Source organism: Onychomys torridus, chromosome 7 (genome assembly GCF_903995425.1).
Source record: "Onychomys torridus chromosome 7, mOncTor1.1, whole genome shotgun sequence".
Lineage (NCBI taxonomy): Eukaryota > Metazoa > Chordata > Mammalia > Rodentia > Cricetidae > Onychomys > Onychomys torridus.
In genome coordinates, this window is record NC_050449.1 from 116392661 (window position 1) to 116407595 (window position 14935).

At 43.4% G+C, this 14935-nt stretch overlaps 1 protein-coding gene across 3 annotated transcripts in view; it reads right to left on the reverse strand.

The window, feature by feature from the left end:
* Positions 1 to 891: 891 nt before the first annotated feature.
* The window catches only part of Fyco1 (FYVE and coiled-coil domain autophagy adaptor 1), an 88019-nt gene continuing 73975 nt past the window's right edge, over positions 892 to 14935 (reverse strand). For all 3 annotated transcript variants that reach the window (XM_036193560.1, XM_036193562.1, XM_036193561.1), the window contains exons 15-18: positions 13083 to 13178; positions 7710 to 7920; positions 4881 to 4990; positions 892 to 1579 (exon numbers count right to left, since the gene is read on the reverse strand). In XM_036193560.1, the coding sequence (XP_036049453.1) occupies positions 1504 to 1579; positions 4881 to 4990; positions 7710 to 7920; positions 13083 to 13178 (493 nt within the window). In that variant the 3' untranslated portion in view covers positions 892 to 1503. The remainder of the gene's footprint in view (positions 1580 to 4880; positions 4991 to 7709; positions 7921 to 13082; positions 13179 to 14935) is intronic.

Consider the following 14935-nt stretch of genomic DNA (forward strand, 5'->3'; position numbering starts at 1 on the left):
CAATACAACAGCAACTCAGGGAAGGGTGGCTCTTGATGCAGATGGTGGCAGTGACACCAACATAAAGCCATGAACTTGGCCAGTGTCTCCAACATACCCTGGAAAAGCCAAGTAATAAAAATGAGATCCTAGTTGGTGGTTGGATGCTATTGGCCTAGTGAACAAGCTGGCTTCAGTATTCCATTTGCAAGAGGGTAGAAGGTTCAAAGGCAAGAAGATTTGGTCTTCAGCAATCTCAGGCCACATACAGACCTATAAGGACCCATGTCAATCTTCAAAGACTCAGCTGCATATCCTGGCCTCACATAAAAAAAAAGTTGCCAACAAAGGTAAATTGGTGGTGGGAGTAAAAAAGGACCACAGAGAACAGGAAGCTATCTAAGCTATCTGTCCTAGAAAAGGAAAGAGTAAGCTGTCTGCAGTATCAGATATGAGGTCATGAGCAGGATGCAGGAAAATGGGGAGGGAGTGACTAGCAGATGGAGGCCAAAAGGAAGTTATACCTTGTTCTTTCTTCTGCTATGTTGCTTCTTATGTTACCAAAGACTTTTTTAGAAAGGTTCCAGTATTGAAAGTGGTTCTTAACTGGCTCTACTCACTAGTAAACAGCTGTCTGCACGTGAGGCAGAAATTCTGGTGTTTATGTACAAAGATGGGCTATGGGCTGACACATGAGCTCTGAAGCCAACCTGAATTCACTATAGGGAACTTGGCCTGTTTTTCTACTCCTGCCATCCATATGCAGAGCTGAAGTCTTCAGGTAGTGGCTGCTCTTTCCTAGACCTCTAGTTAGTTCCTGTGTGTGTGTGTGTGTGTGTGTGTGTGTGTGTGTGTGTGTGTGTGTGTGTGTGAGAGAGAGAGAGAGAGAGAGAGAGAGAGAGAGAGAGAGAGAGAGAGAGAGAGAATTTAGAGCTGCTGAGTGGCCAGGCTGAGCAAAGACCCAGAACACACAAAGGCTCAGAAAGACAGCACAGCTCAGGTCTCCCCCAAATAGCTGAGTAGGAGAAGCAGCCTCTATTTATGGATAAATTAAGGGGAAGGGGTATCTCTCACATTATGGCCCTATGGCCTCCTTCTCTCCGGGGACTATCAAAGGATTCACAAAGTCAATCTTGACTTGAAAAATACCACAGCAGATTGTTACTAACTGTGATCCCAAGTGAGGCCAATGGTATCCCTAGAGTATAAACATTTGGCAAGGTGTCCCTTTGGGTGAGAAGATAGCTGAGTCTCATATCTGGTCCTTAGGAGCCCTGGGAACTGAGAGTGATGGCTGCATGGAACCAAGTACCCTGTGAATCTTGGGAGAGTAGTTTCTAAGGTGCAGCCCAAGGCCTCTGCCAGAGCTGGTGAGCTGTGGTACAGCTGATTTTCTTTACTTTGTTTCTAATTTTTTAATTTTTAAAATTTTTTGTGTGTGAGAGTATATGTTTAATGGGATGGGTGAAGAGTAGTAGTGTTTCCTGTGGATGCTGAAGAGCTATCAAAGTTCAGGTACTGATGCTATGGGAAATCGCTTCCATCGTAGATCACAGGCCGGTCAACAGTCAGGTGGTAGAATACTTTTTTGGAGATAAATCTGAAGAAACAAAAATGGAAAATGAAGGTGTTACCTTTAGTGAAGACCAAGAACAGCAGCTGCTACTGTGGCCTCGTGTCACTGATTGGGCTTGGCAAGGTGTAGAAGCCAAAGTCTCCAGAGAAACAGCTTTTGGGAATGGGGCAACTCATGGACCATTTTAGTGTTCCTTGGTTCCCTATCCCCATCTTCTGCCTGTCTAGTCTAGTAAAGTTCTCTCCCTTCAGGAGGTCCAAGTACTGTCATTATGGGCTTCCTAGGGCTTGAGTGAAGAGTGGGGCTGTAAGTCTTTGTCCTCCCTAGCTGCTCTCAGGTGCCAGTGGTCAGAACAGCATGAGAAGATGGACTGGGTGCCATAGGTGGTCACAGCAGAAGCCAAAATGTACATCAAACCCACTGGACATTTGTATCAGTTCTGATTTCCATATGCCATAGGCAGAGATCATTCTCCAGAGCATTATACTACCCCAGGTTTTCCAGGAGCCTGCTAAAGACTGCATGAGGCCCTTGTCACACCTCTCTCTGGACTCACAGCCAGGCTCAGTGATGCACTGATAGTTCTTGGGGTCATTACAGAAAAAGAAATGGTTAACTAGAGCTACATCAGGAAGAACAGGGCTTGGCTACATGGGCACTGACCCTCTCCTAACCCTGTCCCCTATTGCTAGTGTTGCTCACCCAGATGAAGATTCCACAGACAGCTTCCTGGAAAGGCTGAGAACACTCTAAAGTCCTACAGATTTAGGTACAGTTATATTACCCAGGGCAACATGGAATAAGTGGGAAGGTTATTTCCAGCCTCTTGGGTGGCATACAACCCTGTCCACAGGCCTAAGAGCTCAGGACCTGAAGAGCTGGGGTAGAATATGGGGACACCTTTGCCTAGAGTATCCTCTCAAGTTACTCTGTTAAAAGCCAAATGACTATGAGGGAGAAGGTAGTCACAGCCTAGACAGGCCTATTTCAAGAAAGGTGCTATGGGATAATGCTTTTGTACACTGGTTTAATAAAACACTGTTTGGCCAATGGTGAGGCAGAATAGGGTTAGGCAGAACATTCTAACTAGAGAGGAGGAAGGAGGAAGGCAGAACAGAGGAGACGCTGCTAGCTGCCGCCATGAGCAGCAAGATGTAAAGATACAGTAAGCCATGAGCCACATGGATTTATAGAAATGGGTTAATTTAAGATGTAAGATCTAGTTATTGAGAAGCCTAAGCCAGTAGGCCATACAGTTTGTAATTAATATAAGCCTCTGTGTGTTCATTTGGGGCTGAGCAGCTGTGGAACCGTGAGGCACGGGAACTGGGCAGGCAAAGGAAAACTTTCTACAAGCTCCAGTGAAGAAGCTATCTGGAAACCGAAAGCCATTTCTAGGGACAGATGTCTCGACTTATGCACATGACAGATGCTGTCTGTATGGCTGTTCTGTCCTGTTCCCTTTTCTAGCCATCTGCTTACCATTCCTTTTTATATTCTCATGCTGACTACTCCTGATATCAGACCCCCTTGTGCCTTCAGCTGACCCTCAGTACTGCCTGAAGTAACTGAGGAGCTCAAGATGGCAAAGGCTGCTCCTGTGATATACTACATGGCTGTTGTGAAATATTAGTTTAAGATGTGTTACATTTGTTTATGTTTGTGGAATATTTGCTTAATGATGCAAAGATGCATTTCATTCTTTTATGTTGCATTTGTTTAACTCTGTAAAGCTGTGTTACTTTGCCTGTCTAAAACACCTGATTGGTCTAATAAAGAACTGAATGGCCAATAGCTAGGCAGGAGCAATAAATAGGTGGAGCTTCAGAGAGAATAAATAGAAGGAGAACAGAAGAGGGAGGAGTGAGAAAAGGAAGAAAGGACAACACCAGGGGCCAGCCACACAGCAAGCACAGAGTAAGAAGGAAAGAAGTTATATAGAATAAAGAAAGGTAAAAAGCCCAGAGGCAAAATGTACTAAAAGAGAAACAGGATAATTTAAGTTAGAAAAGCTGGCTAGAAATAAGCCAAGCTAAGGCCGGGCATTCTTAAGAATAAGTCTCCATGTATTTATTTAGGTGCTGGGTAGCAGGCCCCCAAAGAATAAAAAAAAGCCCAGCTGTTATGTGATATTTTGTTTGTGTTCTGACAAAGCTTGCCTGGAGATCAGAGGAACTAGCCACTAGTTAACCATAGAGGCCAGGTGGTGGAGGCTCACTCCTTTGATCCCAGCACCTGGGAGGCTCATGCCTTTGATCCCAGCATTTAGGAGGCTCATGCTTTTTATCCCAGCACTTGGGAGGTAGGAGATAGGAATATAAGGTGGGTAGAGACAGGCTCTCACTCCCTTTTTGCTTGGAGGATTCATAGAGGTAAGAAGTCTCTAGTGGCTGCTTTGCTTTTCTGATCTTTCAGCATTTATCCCATATCTGACTCCTAGTTTTTACTGATAAGATCATGTTTCATCCAACGACACATGGCCTAGAGGTTTTGTCTTTTTGGGCCTCATTTTTTTTTTCTTTCTTTTTCACTCATGCACTCTTAGCCTTTCCTCTGGATTTATCAGGGTCCTTTTATGGCTTGGCAGTGGGAACTAAACTGAGAAAGGTGAGCATAACTGGGATGAGTCTAGCCTAGAGCCAGGTGCCTGGCTCAGGTTTGCACCTCCCCATCACAATTGGCCATATGACCTGGAGTGTCACTATTCTACACACTAGTCCTTGGCCCTGTATAAAAGGTGGAAGTTGTATGGCAATAGTTGAGTGGTTAGTATATGGTAAGAGCCTATAAATGTTGGCCTATGGCTGCAGTTTGAATGAGAAATGTCCCCCATAGGCTCACATATTTGAATACTTGGTCCCTGGTTGGTGGTGCTATTTAGAGAGGTTATGAAACTTTCAGGAAGTGAGGCTTTGCTGAAAGAAGTATGCCACTGGGGGTGAATTTTGAGAATGTATAGCCTTGCTCTACTTCCAGTTTGCTCTCTTTGTTTCTTGCATGTGAATAAAGATGTGATCTGTCAACTTCCTGTCCTGGCTGTCTGCTGCCATTATGGACTCTCCCTCTGAAACTAAAAGTCCAGTTAAACTCTAGTTGCCTTTAATCATGGTATTCTATCCTGTAACAGAAAAGTAACTGACAGACCTGCTCTATAAAACCTACCCTGAGCAGTGAAAACAGCAGAGGAGTCTAAATTACAGAATCACTAACAGAAAACTTTGACAACTAAGTCTTGATATTGAGTGTCTGCCTCAGTGCTAGAGAATAGGAACAATGATGCATAGAGACAGGTGGACCCATGAGACGCCATGACTGAGGCACCTACCTGGAAAAGGTGTTGTCAAAGATAAGCAAGTAGATGCCAGGAGTTCGGACCTTTAGCTGGCCCCGGATACTCTCCTTGTGGGAATTGCACCGAGTGGTGGGAATGAGGACCTGGCAGGGAGAGCAATAAGAAGGTATCACAGAAGCTGAGGCCTGTGAGTCCTCTAGGCAAGCTGAATGAGGTCATAGCTGTATAGGGTATGGTGGGTATGTGTTTCTTCCAGTATCATGAACCATTCAAAGCATCCCTGACCACACTAGTGCCAAGCTATTCCAGCATTTGGAGAAGTTGAACTTTCATGCTTTTAGGAAGACATTCTAAATGTCCATTTGACCAATTGCCTTGTGTAGGTCCTAGTGCTGTCCTTAGAACACTGAGTCCTCTTTCCAGATGATGACATTCAGGCTCTCTATAAAGCTCCTGGGCCCACCCTCCTCCAGGGAAGACAGCCCCAAATCCACCCATGATCTCTCACATGGCAACACCAGAGGCCCTTCTCTTGGATGGGTCCTGGCTGGTCCATGTGATTTTTATCTTTCCAAGCCTAATTCTTAGCCTCCTGTGTATTCTCTCAAAAATCACAAATTTATCCCCTAAGGACAAATCTAGGCATACAGTGTATGGACTAGGGCTAGTCCTTGGATGGTCAACCTTATCCCCATGGAGGCAAAGTCAGAAGATTATCTGATTATCAGCTAAATCATAGGCCTAAACTTAAAACTGAAGTTATATGGGCTAGCAAAATGGCTCGGTAGGTAAAAGAGTTTGACTTGCAAGTCTGACAACTTGGAAACCTTGTAAAAAGGTGAAAGGAGGGAACTGACTCTATAAAGGTTTCCTCTGTTCTCCATGTACAAGCCATTATTGCATTCCCCTTCCTCTCAATAATAAAAAAGTGAAACAAAACAAAACTGAAAATGTGACAGGAACAGATGACCAGTATTCTAATTTGTTTCCTTTTCTTTTCCATCTTAGAGGGTGTCCCCTCAGTGCCCTACACTGTTCACTTAGCAAAGCCTACACATAAAGTGTTATACAGACCATCAGCTCTATATAGGCCACTTTGAGCTCCTAATATTAGCAAATGACATCAGAAGTGACTATTTTTATCTACCCCTTTTACCCTGCAATGAGACAGTCTCACTCAGTGTGGCCTTCACTGTAGACACAGGGGTCCCTTTCCAGTTGTACCTATAATGCCTACCTACTCACATTGTGATTTCTAGCTGGAATCACAGGTATTTATTTTTTCAGGTCTCTCTCTGTTTATACCTTAAGTCCCTAGTAGACTCTACAGAATGTGGGACATAGCAAGAGCTCAACTATTAGTTGTCCAAGGATCCAGCAAGGTTCCTATGTGTTGTTATGAGACCTATATATGGCCATCTGTTTTCTGAAAGGTATAGGCTGGTCAAGAGTATGTGAGAAGTACTATGAATAGGTACTAAAGATGTAGACCTAGAAATAGGCTGTTTAGGTTCATGACTTTTCAGGGAACCACAGGCAGAGAAAATAGCATCCTTTATAGCTGACTGGTGACCTGGGCCTGGAAAGGCAGAGGAACAGCTAAGTATCCTAGACATGAGCTTTTTCTGCCCCTCTGTCTTCATTGTGGGAAAAGGCAGTGGTGGTCATTAAACCCAGGAAGGACACCTTGTAAGTCTAAGACAAGGCTGGCTGAACCAGGTCCCTAAGCTCCATTCATCATGGGGATTGGTAACAGAGAAAGGGAGAAGCCCACAGCTCAGAGACACTTATAGAATTAAGGGCCTAGCACCTGAGGCTTGCAGGAGGACTCTGACAGTAGAGGATTTCAATTGCTGATGCTTCATCTGCCCTAATGGTGCCAAACACAGAGACATGAAAGCTGCTGAAAATAAGCACTGAAGAGCCATTTGCCTACCCATGACTGATTTCTATCTAGGTAGAGCAAATAAGCCTCTGCCAGCTGACTGCCATTAACTGCCTAAAATTCACTTTTTGTTCCAACCTATTGTGTCTGACAGGTTTACCACTCCTTTCTCTCAGAATTCAAATACAACTCAGATTTCTACCCTTCATTACTCTCTTCTGCCTTACAAACACGGGAACTCAGATGCTGGGAATGCGAATTTCTTTTTCTCACTCCACAGTGAATCAGTACTCTCTGAGTTCTAGTCAGCCCTTGTTTTATGACTTGTATTCTACCCAGCCCCTTTGTGGCTCTGAACTACTCAATTTGGGATGCTCAATGGAGTTGCTGAGGGTGCCTGCATTGTATTCCTGATACCTTGATTTGGTGGTCTGAGCTTTGGCCTAAGGATTTTGATTTAAAGTCTCTCCCTGGGTTTCTAGTATATAACCACATGATTGAGAACTGCAGTTCTGCACTGCCAACATTTTACACCTAGAATAGCCTGGATTTTATAAAGCTCAATTGCCCAAGTCATACTGGGGCCATCTTTGCTGTTGTCTTTGTAGGTAATATATGGAACATTCATATTGAATAATTGGAGATGGAGTTGCAAACTCCTAAGGTATCCTTATCCTGCTCTGCAAAGCTCTGTGAGAATCTTTTTTTTTTTTTTCTCTATCGGTTTTTTTTCCCCTCTTGATAATTTTATCTCTTACATGTCTCTGAGATTTACCTACAGCTCTATCCCATGATCAAATGGAACATGTGAGGCACAGAAGTAACCTTCAGCCATGTGAAGACAATTCTCTTGAACTTGACTTCTGGGTCTTATTTACCCAAGCTGATCAAGTCTTAGGTGCTTTGCCTGCTCTGGGGAAGGTCTGCTCAGGCACCTGGAGTGTGTGTTAAGGACCCTGATAGGGAGCCTGGCCTACCTTGCACTGGTCAAGCGGTGTGTCTTCTGTCTCTTGGAAGACCACACTGAAGGAGATGCTCTTGGGGTCAGAAGAGAAGACCCAGCTGATAGTGAGGCCAGGCTCAGCTACAGTGATGGGGATCAGGCTGTAGGTACTGGATCTCACAAACAGCTCCCTGTTACCCTCTCCAAAGCTGGTGATCTCATCCACTGTGAGGGGTAATTTGATCCTAAAACAAAAATGCAAAGAGAAACCTGGTTCAGTGGATTGTCTGAGACTTTAAGGTAACTAGAGATTTGAGACTCTTGGTAGGATAAGCATGGGCACCTGTGACTGTGGGGCATTTACCCACCAACCCCACAGCTCCCCAGAGTTTTCTTGAGTGTGAGCAGCAGGAAATATTAGAAGGATTTATAGTGCGGAGATAAACAGATAGAAAATAAAGGATAGCTTTGAGAGGGCCTGGAACCTTTTCCAACGGGCTCTGACTGTCTCTGCCCCAGGGTATTTATTGAGATGCCAAGGGGTGGGCAAAAGACCTCCTCCCCCAGCACAGCCAAATGCAGACCATTTCAGACACCTGCACTCAGGCCCGTGGCCCTAATCATCCTCTATGCGGACCTGCTGAGTAAAGCCACGAGGAACATGAAAACGGGCCCCCACATGTAACTAACATATTTATGAGATGAAGCTTTGGTTTGAGTGCTTACCACATGGCTGGAATAGTTCTTGGTAGCGAGTCACAGCTGTCAAAGATACAGGAAGTCCTTGCCCACATGGAAATTATGGGGACAGTCTGAGCCTTTTATGGGTAGGATTTGAGTGTGATGATTTAGTCCTATCACACCTGTGAGGCTGGTCTACAGCTCAGCCACTGTCTTCTTCCCCTTTATGTCCTGCCTCTTCCTTTCACCCAATTAGACACACCTCCCACAGTCTCTCTGTAGATTTATGTGAGAGGGGTTGGAGGGGATGAAAAGTCAGACCTGAGAGAACCTGGGTCAGATTTCACAATTGTCTTGAGTTTTCATTTTCAAACCTGTAGAATGGGAACAACCACATTTTCCTCACATGGCCATTGTGATAACACTGAAGATTGTGCAGCTGAGGGGAAGCCTCTGACCTCTACAAGCAAGCATCCTTGGATCCACTTTGCAGGGGGACAGTGCTGTGACAGTCTGAGGCTCAGCCACAAATACTGTATGAGATGACATCAGAGGATGAACTTGACTAGGTGGGAATCCTTGCCACTAATCCCAGATGCCAACCAGCTGAGTAGATTTCCTCTTCTCAGTCACTTAAAGGCAGAAAGCTTAACCCAGGTTTATGGGAACAGAGCCTTCAAGCGGAGCTGAGTACCCTGGCTCAGTTCCTCAACTTTTGCAAGGCTTCCCCTTAGCTCCACAGTCTTCAGTGTTATCACAATGGACATTTGAGGAAAACATGGTTGTTCCCATTCTACAGATTTGAAAAACAAAACTCAAGGTAATTGTGAAATCTGACTCAGGTTCTCTCAGGTCTGACCTAAAGCTATTATTACCTTTCTATTTGCAGAGGACCTGAGTTCAGTTCTTAGAGTTCAAGCAGACTGGCTCACAATTGCCTGCAATTCCAGCTCCGGGAGGAAATTTGGTCTCTATAGGCACCTGCACACACAGAAAGACACACACACACATATACACTGACACACACACACACTCACAAAATTAAAATAAACCTTAAAAACAAAACAAAATAAACTATTGTGAATAATGTTTGCATTGTCCAGACACTTCACCTGGAGTGGTAGTCTCTTTCTTTGCATCCCTGAACTTATTTCTAACACCTTGAACTTGCTAGGCACTATCCTGTCTTAAGGCCTTGTCCTGGCTATTCCTTCTGCCTGAAATATTATTCTCTCAGATGGCTATCTAGCAACTTCTTCACTTCCTTCAAGTCTTACCACCACAGTGTCAGTCTATATGAAATTGCAAATTTCCCTCTCCTCTAATCTTACTCTTCAGTTATATTTTTCTATTTCAAGCACCACTTTGTGTCCTCTTATTTGCTCATTTTCCTTGATCACTGTCTGCCATTACTCAGTATAACATAAAATCTGCCCCCAGGAGGGGGTCTTCATCTTCTTTGTGGCCTAATAAGCTTGATGTAGAAATGAATAAATGTTAGCAAATGAGTGAATGGTTCTTTCAGCAATGACAATGCAGCCACTGGAATCCATACTGGAAAAACTAACTCTATGGTATCAAGTTATAGTAAAGCTAGAAAAACTTGAAAACTTTAAGTGCTATAACCCACACTTGGAGGCAGAGGCAGGAGGATCAGTAGTTTAAGGCCAGCCCAGGCTACATACTAAGTTTTAGGCCTGAGCTATATGAGATTCTGTCTTTAAAAAAGCTAAAAGAAACAAATAACATAAGAGACAACTTAGAATATTCATGTTAAAAAACAATTACCAGTATATAGTCATATAAAAGAAAACAGACAGCTATGGTGAAAGCAGTAAGAATAAAACTAAGTCAATTTTCTCAGTCCACTGTAATTAGCATTCTAGAGCTAAAGCCTGGCTAGATTTCTGCCCCTCCCACCCACTGTAGAATCCTGATAATGGCTGTCCATAAGAGATATTTATCTTTCACTTCTTATTCTTTTACTCACCATTCTTTATCCATTTTAGCAACTTAATTCCCCTACCCCCAACCCCTTCTGCCCTATAACTATCCCAGCTTATAAGTAGAGGGTGTGATCTAATTTTGATTCTTACAGAGACTCCAACCCTTTGCAGGTTTTTCTCTCCCAAATAAAAGCATGTATTGTCTTAAAAAAATAAAAAAAGTCACCTTTGCCAAAACTTAAAAAAAAAAAAAAAAAAAAAAAAAAGCAGAGGTTGTAATGGAAGGAATCTCATTCTTAGGATGCCTGTTCACAAGAGCTAACACAAATGTCTTCCAGAACTACAAACTTTCACAAAGAGCCCTGAATGGATACCACCATTTTTATGGATCATGGTAGCTAAGGATTCAAAACAGTAGTCTTCCTCTTGTCCTTTAACAACATTCCTTCGTCATACAGCTTACTAGGTATTTCATTCCCATTGCAGTGTTACTCCCAAATAAATTTAATAATCTTTGGAAACTGCTTCTGTTTGGTATTTAGGTAGACCAAAATAGTTTGATTATTTCTATTTTCTACAGCAAAAATTCATTGCTCTTATAAAATAAAACAACAACAACAACAAAAGGGGCTAGAGAGATGGCTCAGCAGGATTCTATTCCCAGCAACTACATGGCAGTTCACAACTGTTTGTAATTTTAATTCCAGGGGATCTGATGCTTTCTTTTGGCCTCTGTGGGCCCTAACCAGGCTTGCACACGGTGCACAGATAAACATGTAGGTAAAACACCCATACAAAACAAGCAAAAAAACCCACCATTAACAATAACAAAACTAACGAAAAAAAAAAAAAAAGGGGACAGGGCAGGGAAGGAAGACTATAAAGATGCACAGGGAACTTTCCAGTGACAGACTGATTTTGTAGTTATGTTGTTTATGATACCATATTATCTGTTAAAATCTAAGCAATATACACTTTAAAAGACAAGTCTTTTTTTTTTTTTTTTTTTTTCTGGTTTTTCAAGACAGAATTTTTCTGTGTATCACTGGATGTCCTGGAACTCGCACTGTAGATCAGGCTGGCCTCAAACTCATAAAGATTCGCCTGCCTCTGCCTCTCTAGTGCTGGGACTAGAGGCATGTGCCACCACTGCTCGGCTAAAAGACAAATCTTAATGTATATAAATTGTGCTTTAAAAGTAGAAAGTACAAACTGAAGTCCCTGATGCAGTTAAAATAGACATCAGGGTTCAAATAGAGAGGCCTGAAACACCTAGGAAGGGGAAAAAAAAAGAGCTTACAGCTGGGTATGAGATAGCCAAAGTGACCACATAAGAGGAAAGCCAGTGTCTGTATGCTATTGCTGGTTCCCACTTCCACAATGGCTTGCTGAAGGATATACACAAGGCACTAGCTGGTTCCTTCTCCACAACAGCCCTATTGAGGGACATATATAAGTCTCTGGCTAGTTCCCACTTCAACGAAGGCCCTACTGAGAGACATAACACAAGGCACTGTTGCCCTTTCACATATTCTTGCTTCTAATTCAGCTAACTGCAACAGACTGAATTGTGGGTAAAAATAGCTCCTAACATGATTCTTCCACCTAGTCCAAAAAGGGGACCACCCCAGGTCACCCTGTAAACAAAGAGCTGGATATGAGGCAACACAGAAAAACTACAGCTAGATCTTAGTAGGTGTGACAGGACTTAGTGTTACCTCTCCACAAACAAGTACACCACAAGCCAGTGGGACTGCAATGCAGCTCAGTGGTAAAGAACCTGTCTATTATGCATGAGACTCTGAGTTCCAAAGACTGTCTAAAACAAAACAACCAAATGAAACAAGCTCTACAAACTGGCCACATATAAGTAAGAACAAAGAGAATAATTTAATGAACTACCAACAGACTCCACCAATTTCTGAGACCAGCAACACCTGTAAAAATCAACAACTAGAGGGCTAGTAGCCAGCAGACAGTCAAGACCAAACAGTTAACAAAGCTAGTCAGAGATGAACAGAACACTTCAAAATGTGATTACTCCCCTGTGTGTGAACAGCATGTGAAAAGCACACAATTATCTCTTCAGTTGGGTGAAGAGAACATGCAGAGTATGGGATTCTTCAATTGGCTTGGCCTGTGATATGCTCAGAGAATTAGCCTATGTCAACAGAAATCACCTCAGTCTTTGTCTAGTTCCCTTGCCCCCAGAAAACAGCTCAATGCTTTTTCCTTTTTTGTTTGTTTGTTTGTTTGGTTTGGTTTGGTTTTTCTAGACAGGGTTTCTCTGTGTAGCTTTGCGCCTTTCCTGGAACTCACTTTGTAGACCAGGCTGGCCTTGAACTCACAGAGATCCGCCTGCCTCTACCTCCCGAGTGCTGGGATTAAAGGTGTGTGCCACCAACGCCCGGCGCTTTTTCCTTTCTTAGCACTCTTCTCACTTTCTTTAAATTTTCTTACTTTTTTGTTAGCCGTTCTTAACAATGCCTGCTTTTGCTCTACTTACTCCTATATGTGTGTCTTTAATCATTGCCCATTTGGCTGGATGTCTGTCCTTTGGTTATGACTGATTGGCATCTGAGTCTTTGAATCACATACATCTAGGCTGAGAAAGGCCCCGTTGCCCTCAAAGATATGCATCACTCCACTGGTGGTAAAAATAGAGCACTGGGTGGGGCCAGCTCCTGCTCTGATAGGACCAGTGTCCCTCCTCCATACTCCATTCTCCTGGGACTCCTTTCCACTGGCACAAGAGGTCCACTCAGCAGCTTGCCACTTACATCAGCTCTCCTGACTTCAGCAAGCAGATTTCAGCATCCTGCCCCATTGGCATGTCTTCAGTGTCTTCAGGGGTTAGTGAGTTTGATGTGGTATCTCTGAAATATCACAAAGGAGAACAAGCCATTAGCTATTAGCACACAAAATCATATAGCCTATCATGGAGTCATGTAAGGACTTCAGTGGGGACAGCAGATAGAAGACAACAGGGCTGCAAGAGATTGCCAGGAAGGAGTGTGAGTGAGTATAATCACCAATGAGTCACTCTACTCTTCCACATCAACAAATCCTTCTCTCCTTCTCTCTCTCTCTCTCTCTCTCTCTCTCTCTCTCTCTCTCTCTCTCTCTCTCACACACACACACACACACACACACACACACAGATTTATTTATTTATTTATTTATTTATTTATTTATTTATTTATTTATTTATTTATTTATACAGTGTTCTGCCTGCAAGTATCCCTACATGCCAGAAGAGGGCACCAGATCTCATTATTATGCATAGGGGAGGCAGGCATGATACCAGCACCATTGTCTCTTTCTTCCTTTGTACTGACCATGGGGCACAAGAACTAGAGCCCTTGCAAAGTTGGTTCCAGAATCAGATACACTGACTGCAGCCCAGTCAGTACAAGAATAGGTCTAGGCAGAGATGGGACAGGGCCATATACAAAGAGGACAGGGTGAATACCTACCTCTTCTTTCCTTCCTAATGCACCATCAGGAGTACAGAAGGAGCTGCATTAGCACTGGGGCTGTCCCAGTTTCCAAAGTGTGCTCTGTGGACCACCAATACACAGGGAGCAAGTATCACATATAACACCTCTCTCTTAAAAAGTCAGTGAGTTTAGGCAGTTGTCTAGGTTTTTCTTCCTCATTCAAACATTCCCTTTTAGAAGGAGGAGAGAGCTCTTAAGACTCAGTAAGCTAATGACAGAAGTGCATAAAAGTTATAGAACTCAGTTTGCCCGGCATGGTAGCACATGCCTTTAGCTAGGCTTTGGGAGGCCGAGGCAAGTGGATCTCCATGAGTTCCAGGCCTGCCTAGTCTACAGAGTATTCTAGGACATCCAGGAGTAGCTACATAGATAGACCCTGTCTCAAAGGGAAAAAAAGGAAGAAAGGAAAGAAAGAAGGAAAGAAAGAGAAAGGTACAAGATTCACAAGTCCCATCCCCCTACTCCTCTACTTTTAAAGCAGCAAATAAATTGCCGGAGAGAGGAGACTCTTTTTGTGGAACCATCTGAAAGCTGTACAAAGAACTTCAGAGATGCAGCTATCATGAGTTTTCACCTATTCTAGATTGTGCTTTTTGGTGTGGCAGTTCCCCATGTCACCCATACACCTGTAAGTAACACCATTAAATTCACTGATTCATCAAGCTAGATTTGGATGGAAGTTTCTTTGGCTGTTAGTAACCTGTCTTATGTTCTTGTATTTATCTGACCATGGAACATTGTGAACACCTGAAAAATTACTGACTCTCGAAACACATTGGCAGATAAAAGTCCCTGGATGGGTACTCAAGCCCCAGGTATTTCTCCAAGGCAGAATGGACTGCAGCTTAGTGTGTTCCCACCCAGGACTCTATGCCCAGCTTGCCTAGTAGCTCTCAGGGGTCTCATAATCTAACAAACTTCAGCTGACAATTATGCCCCAAAAGAAAATATTCTGCTCTCACATTCAGGCCTTAGTTAGGAAGGTCTCCTGCCCAGCATGACTTTCCCCAAATGTTGTAAGTAGTCTCAAGAGTTCTGGAGGACTCTCTTGAAATGCTCCATGGATATGGTCAGTATGTCTCTAACTTTCCTCTCACAAAAGGCTCCTGTCTGCCTGGACCTCAGGCACATTT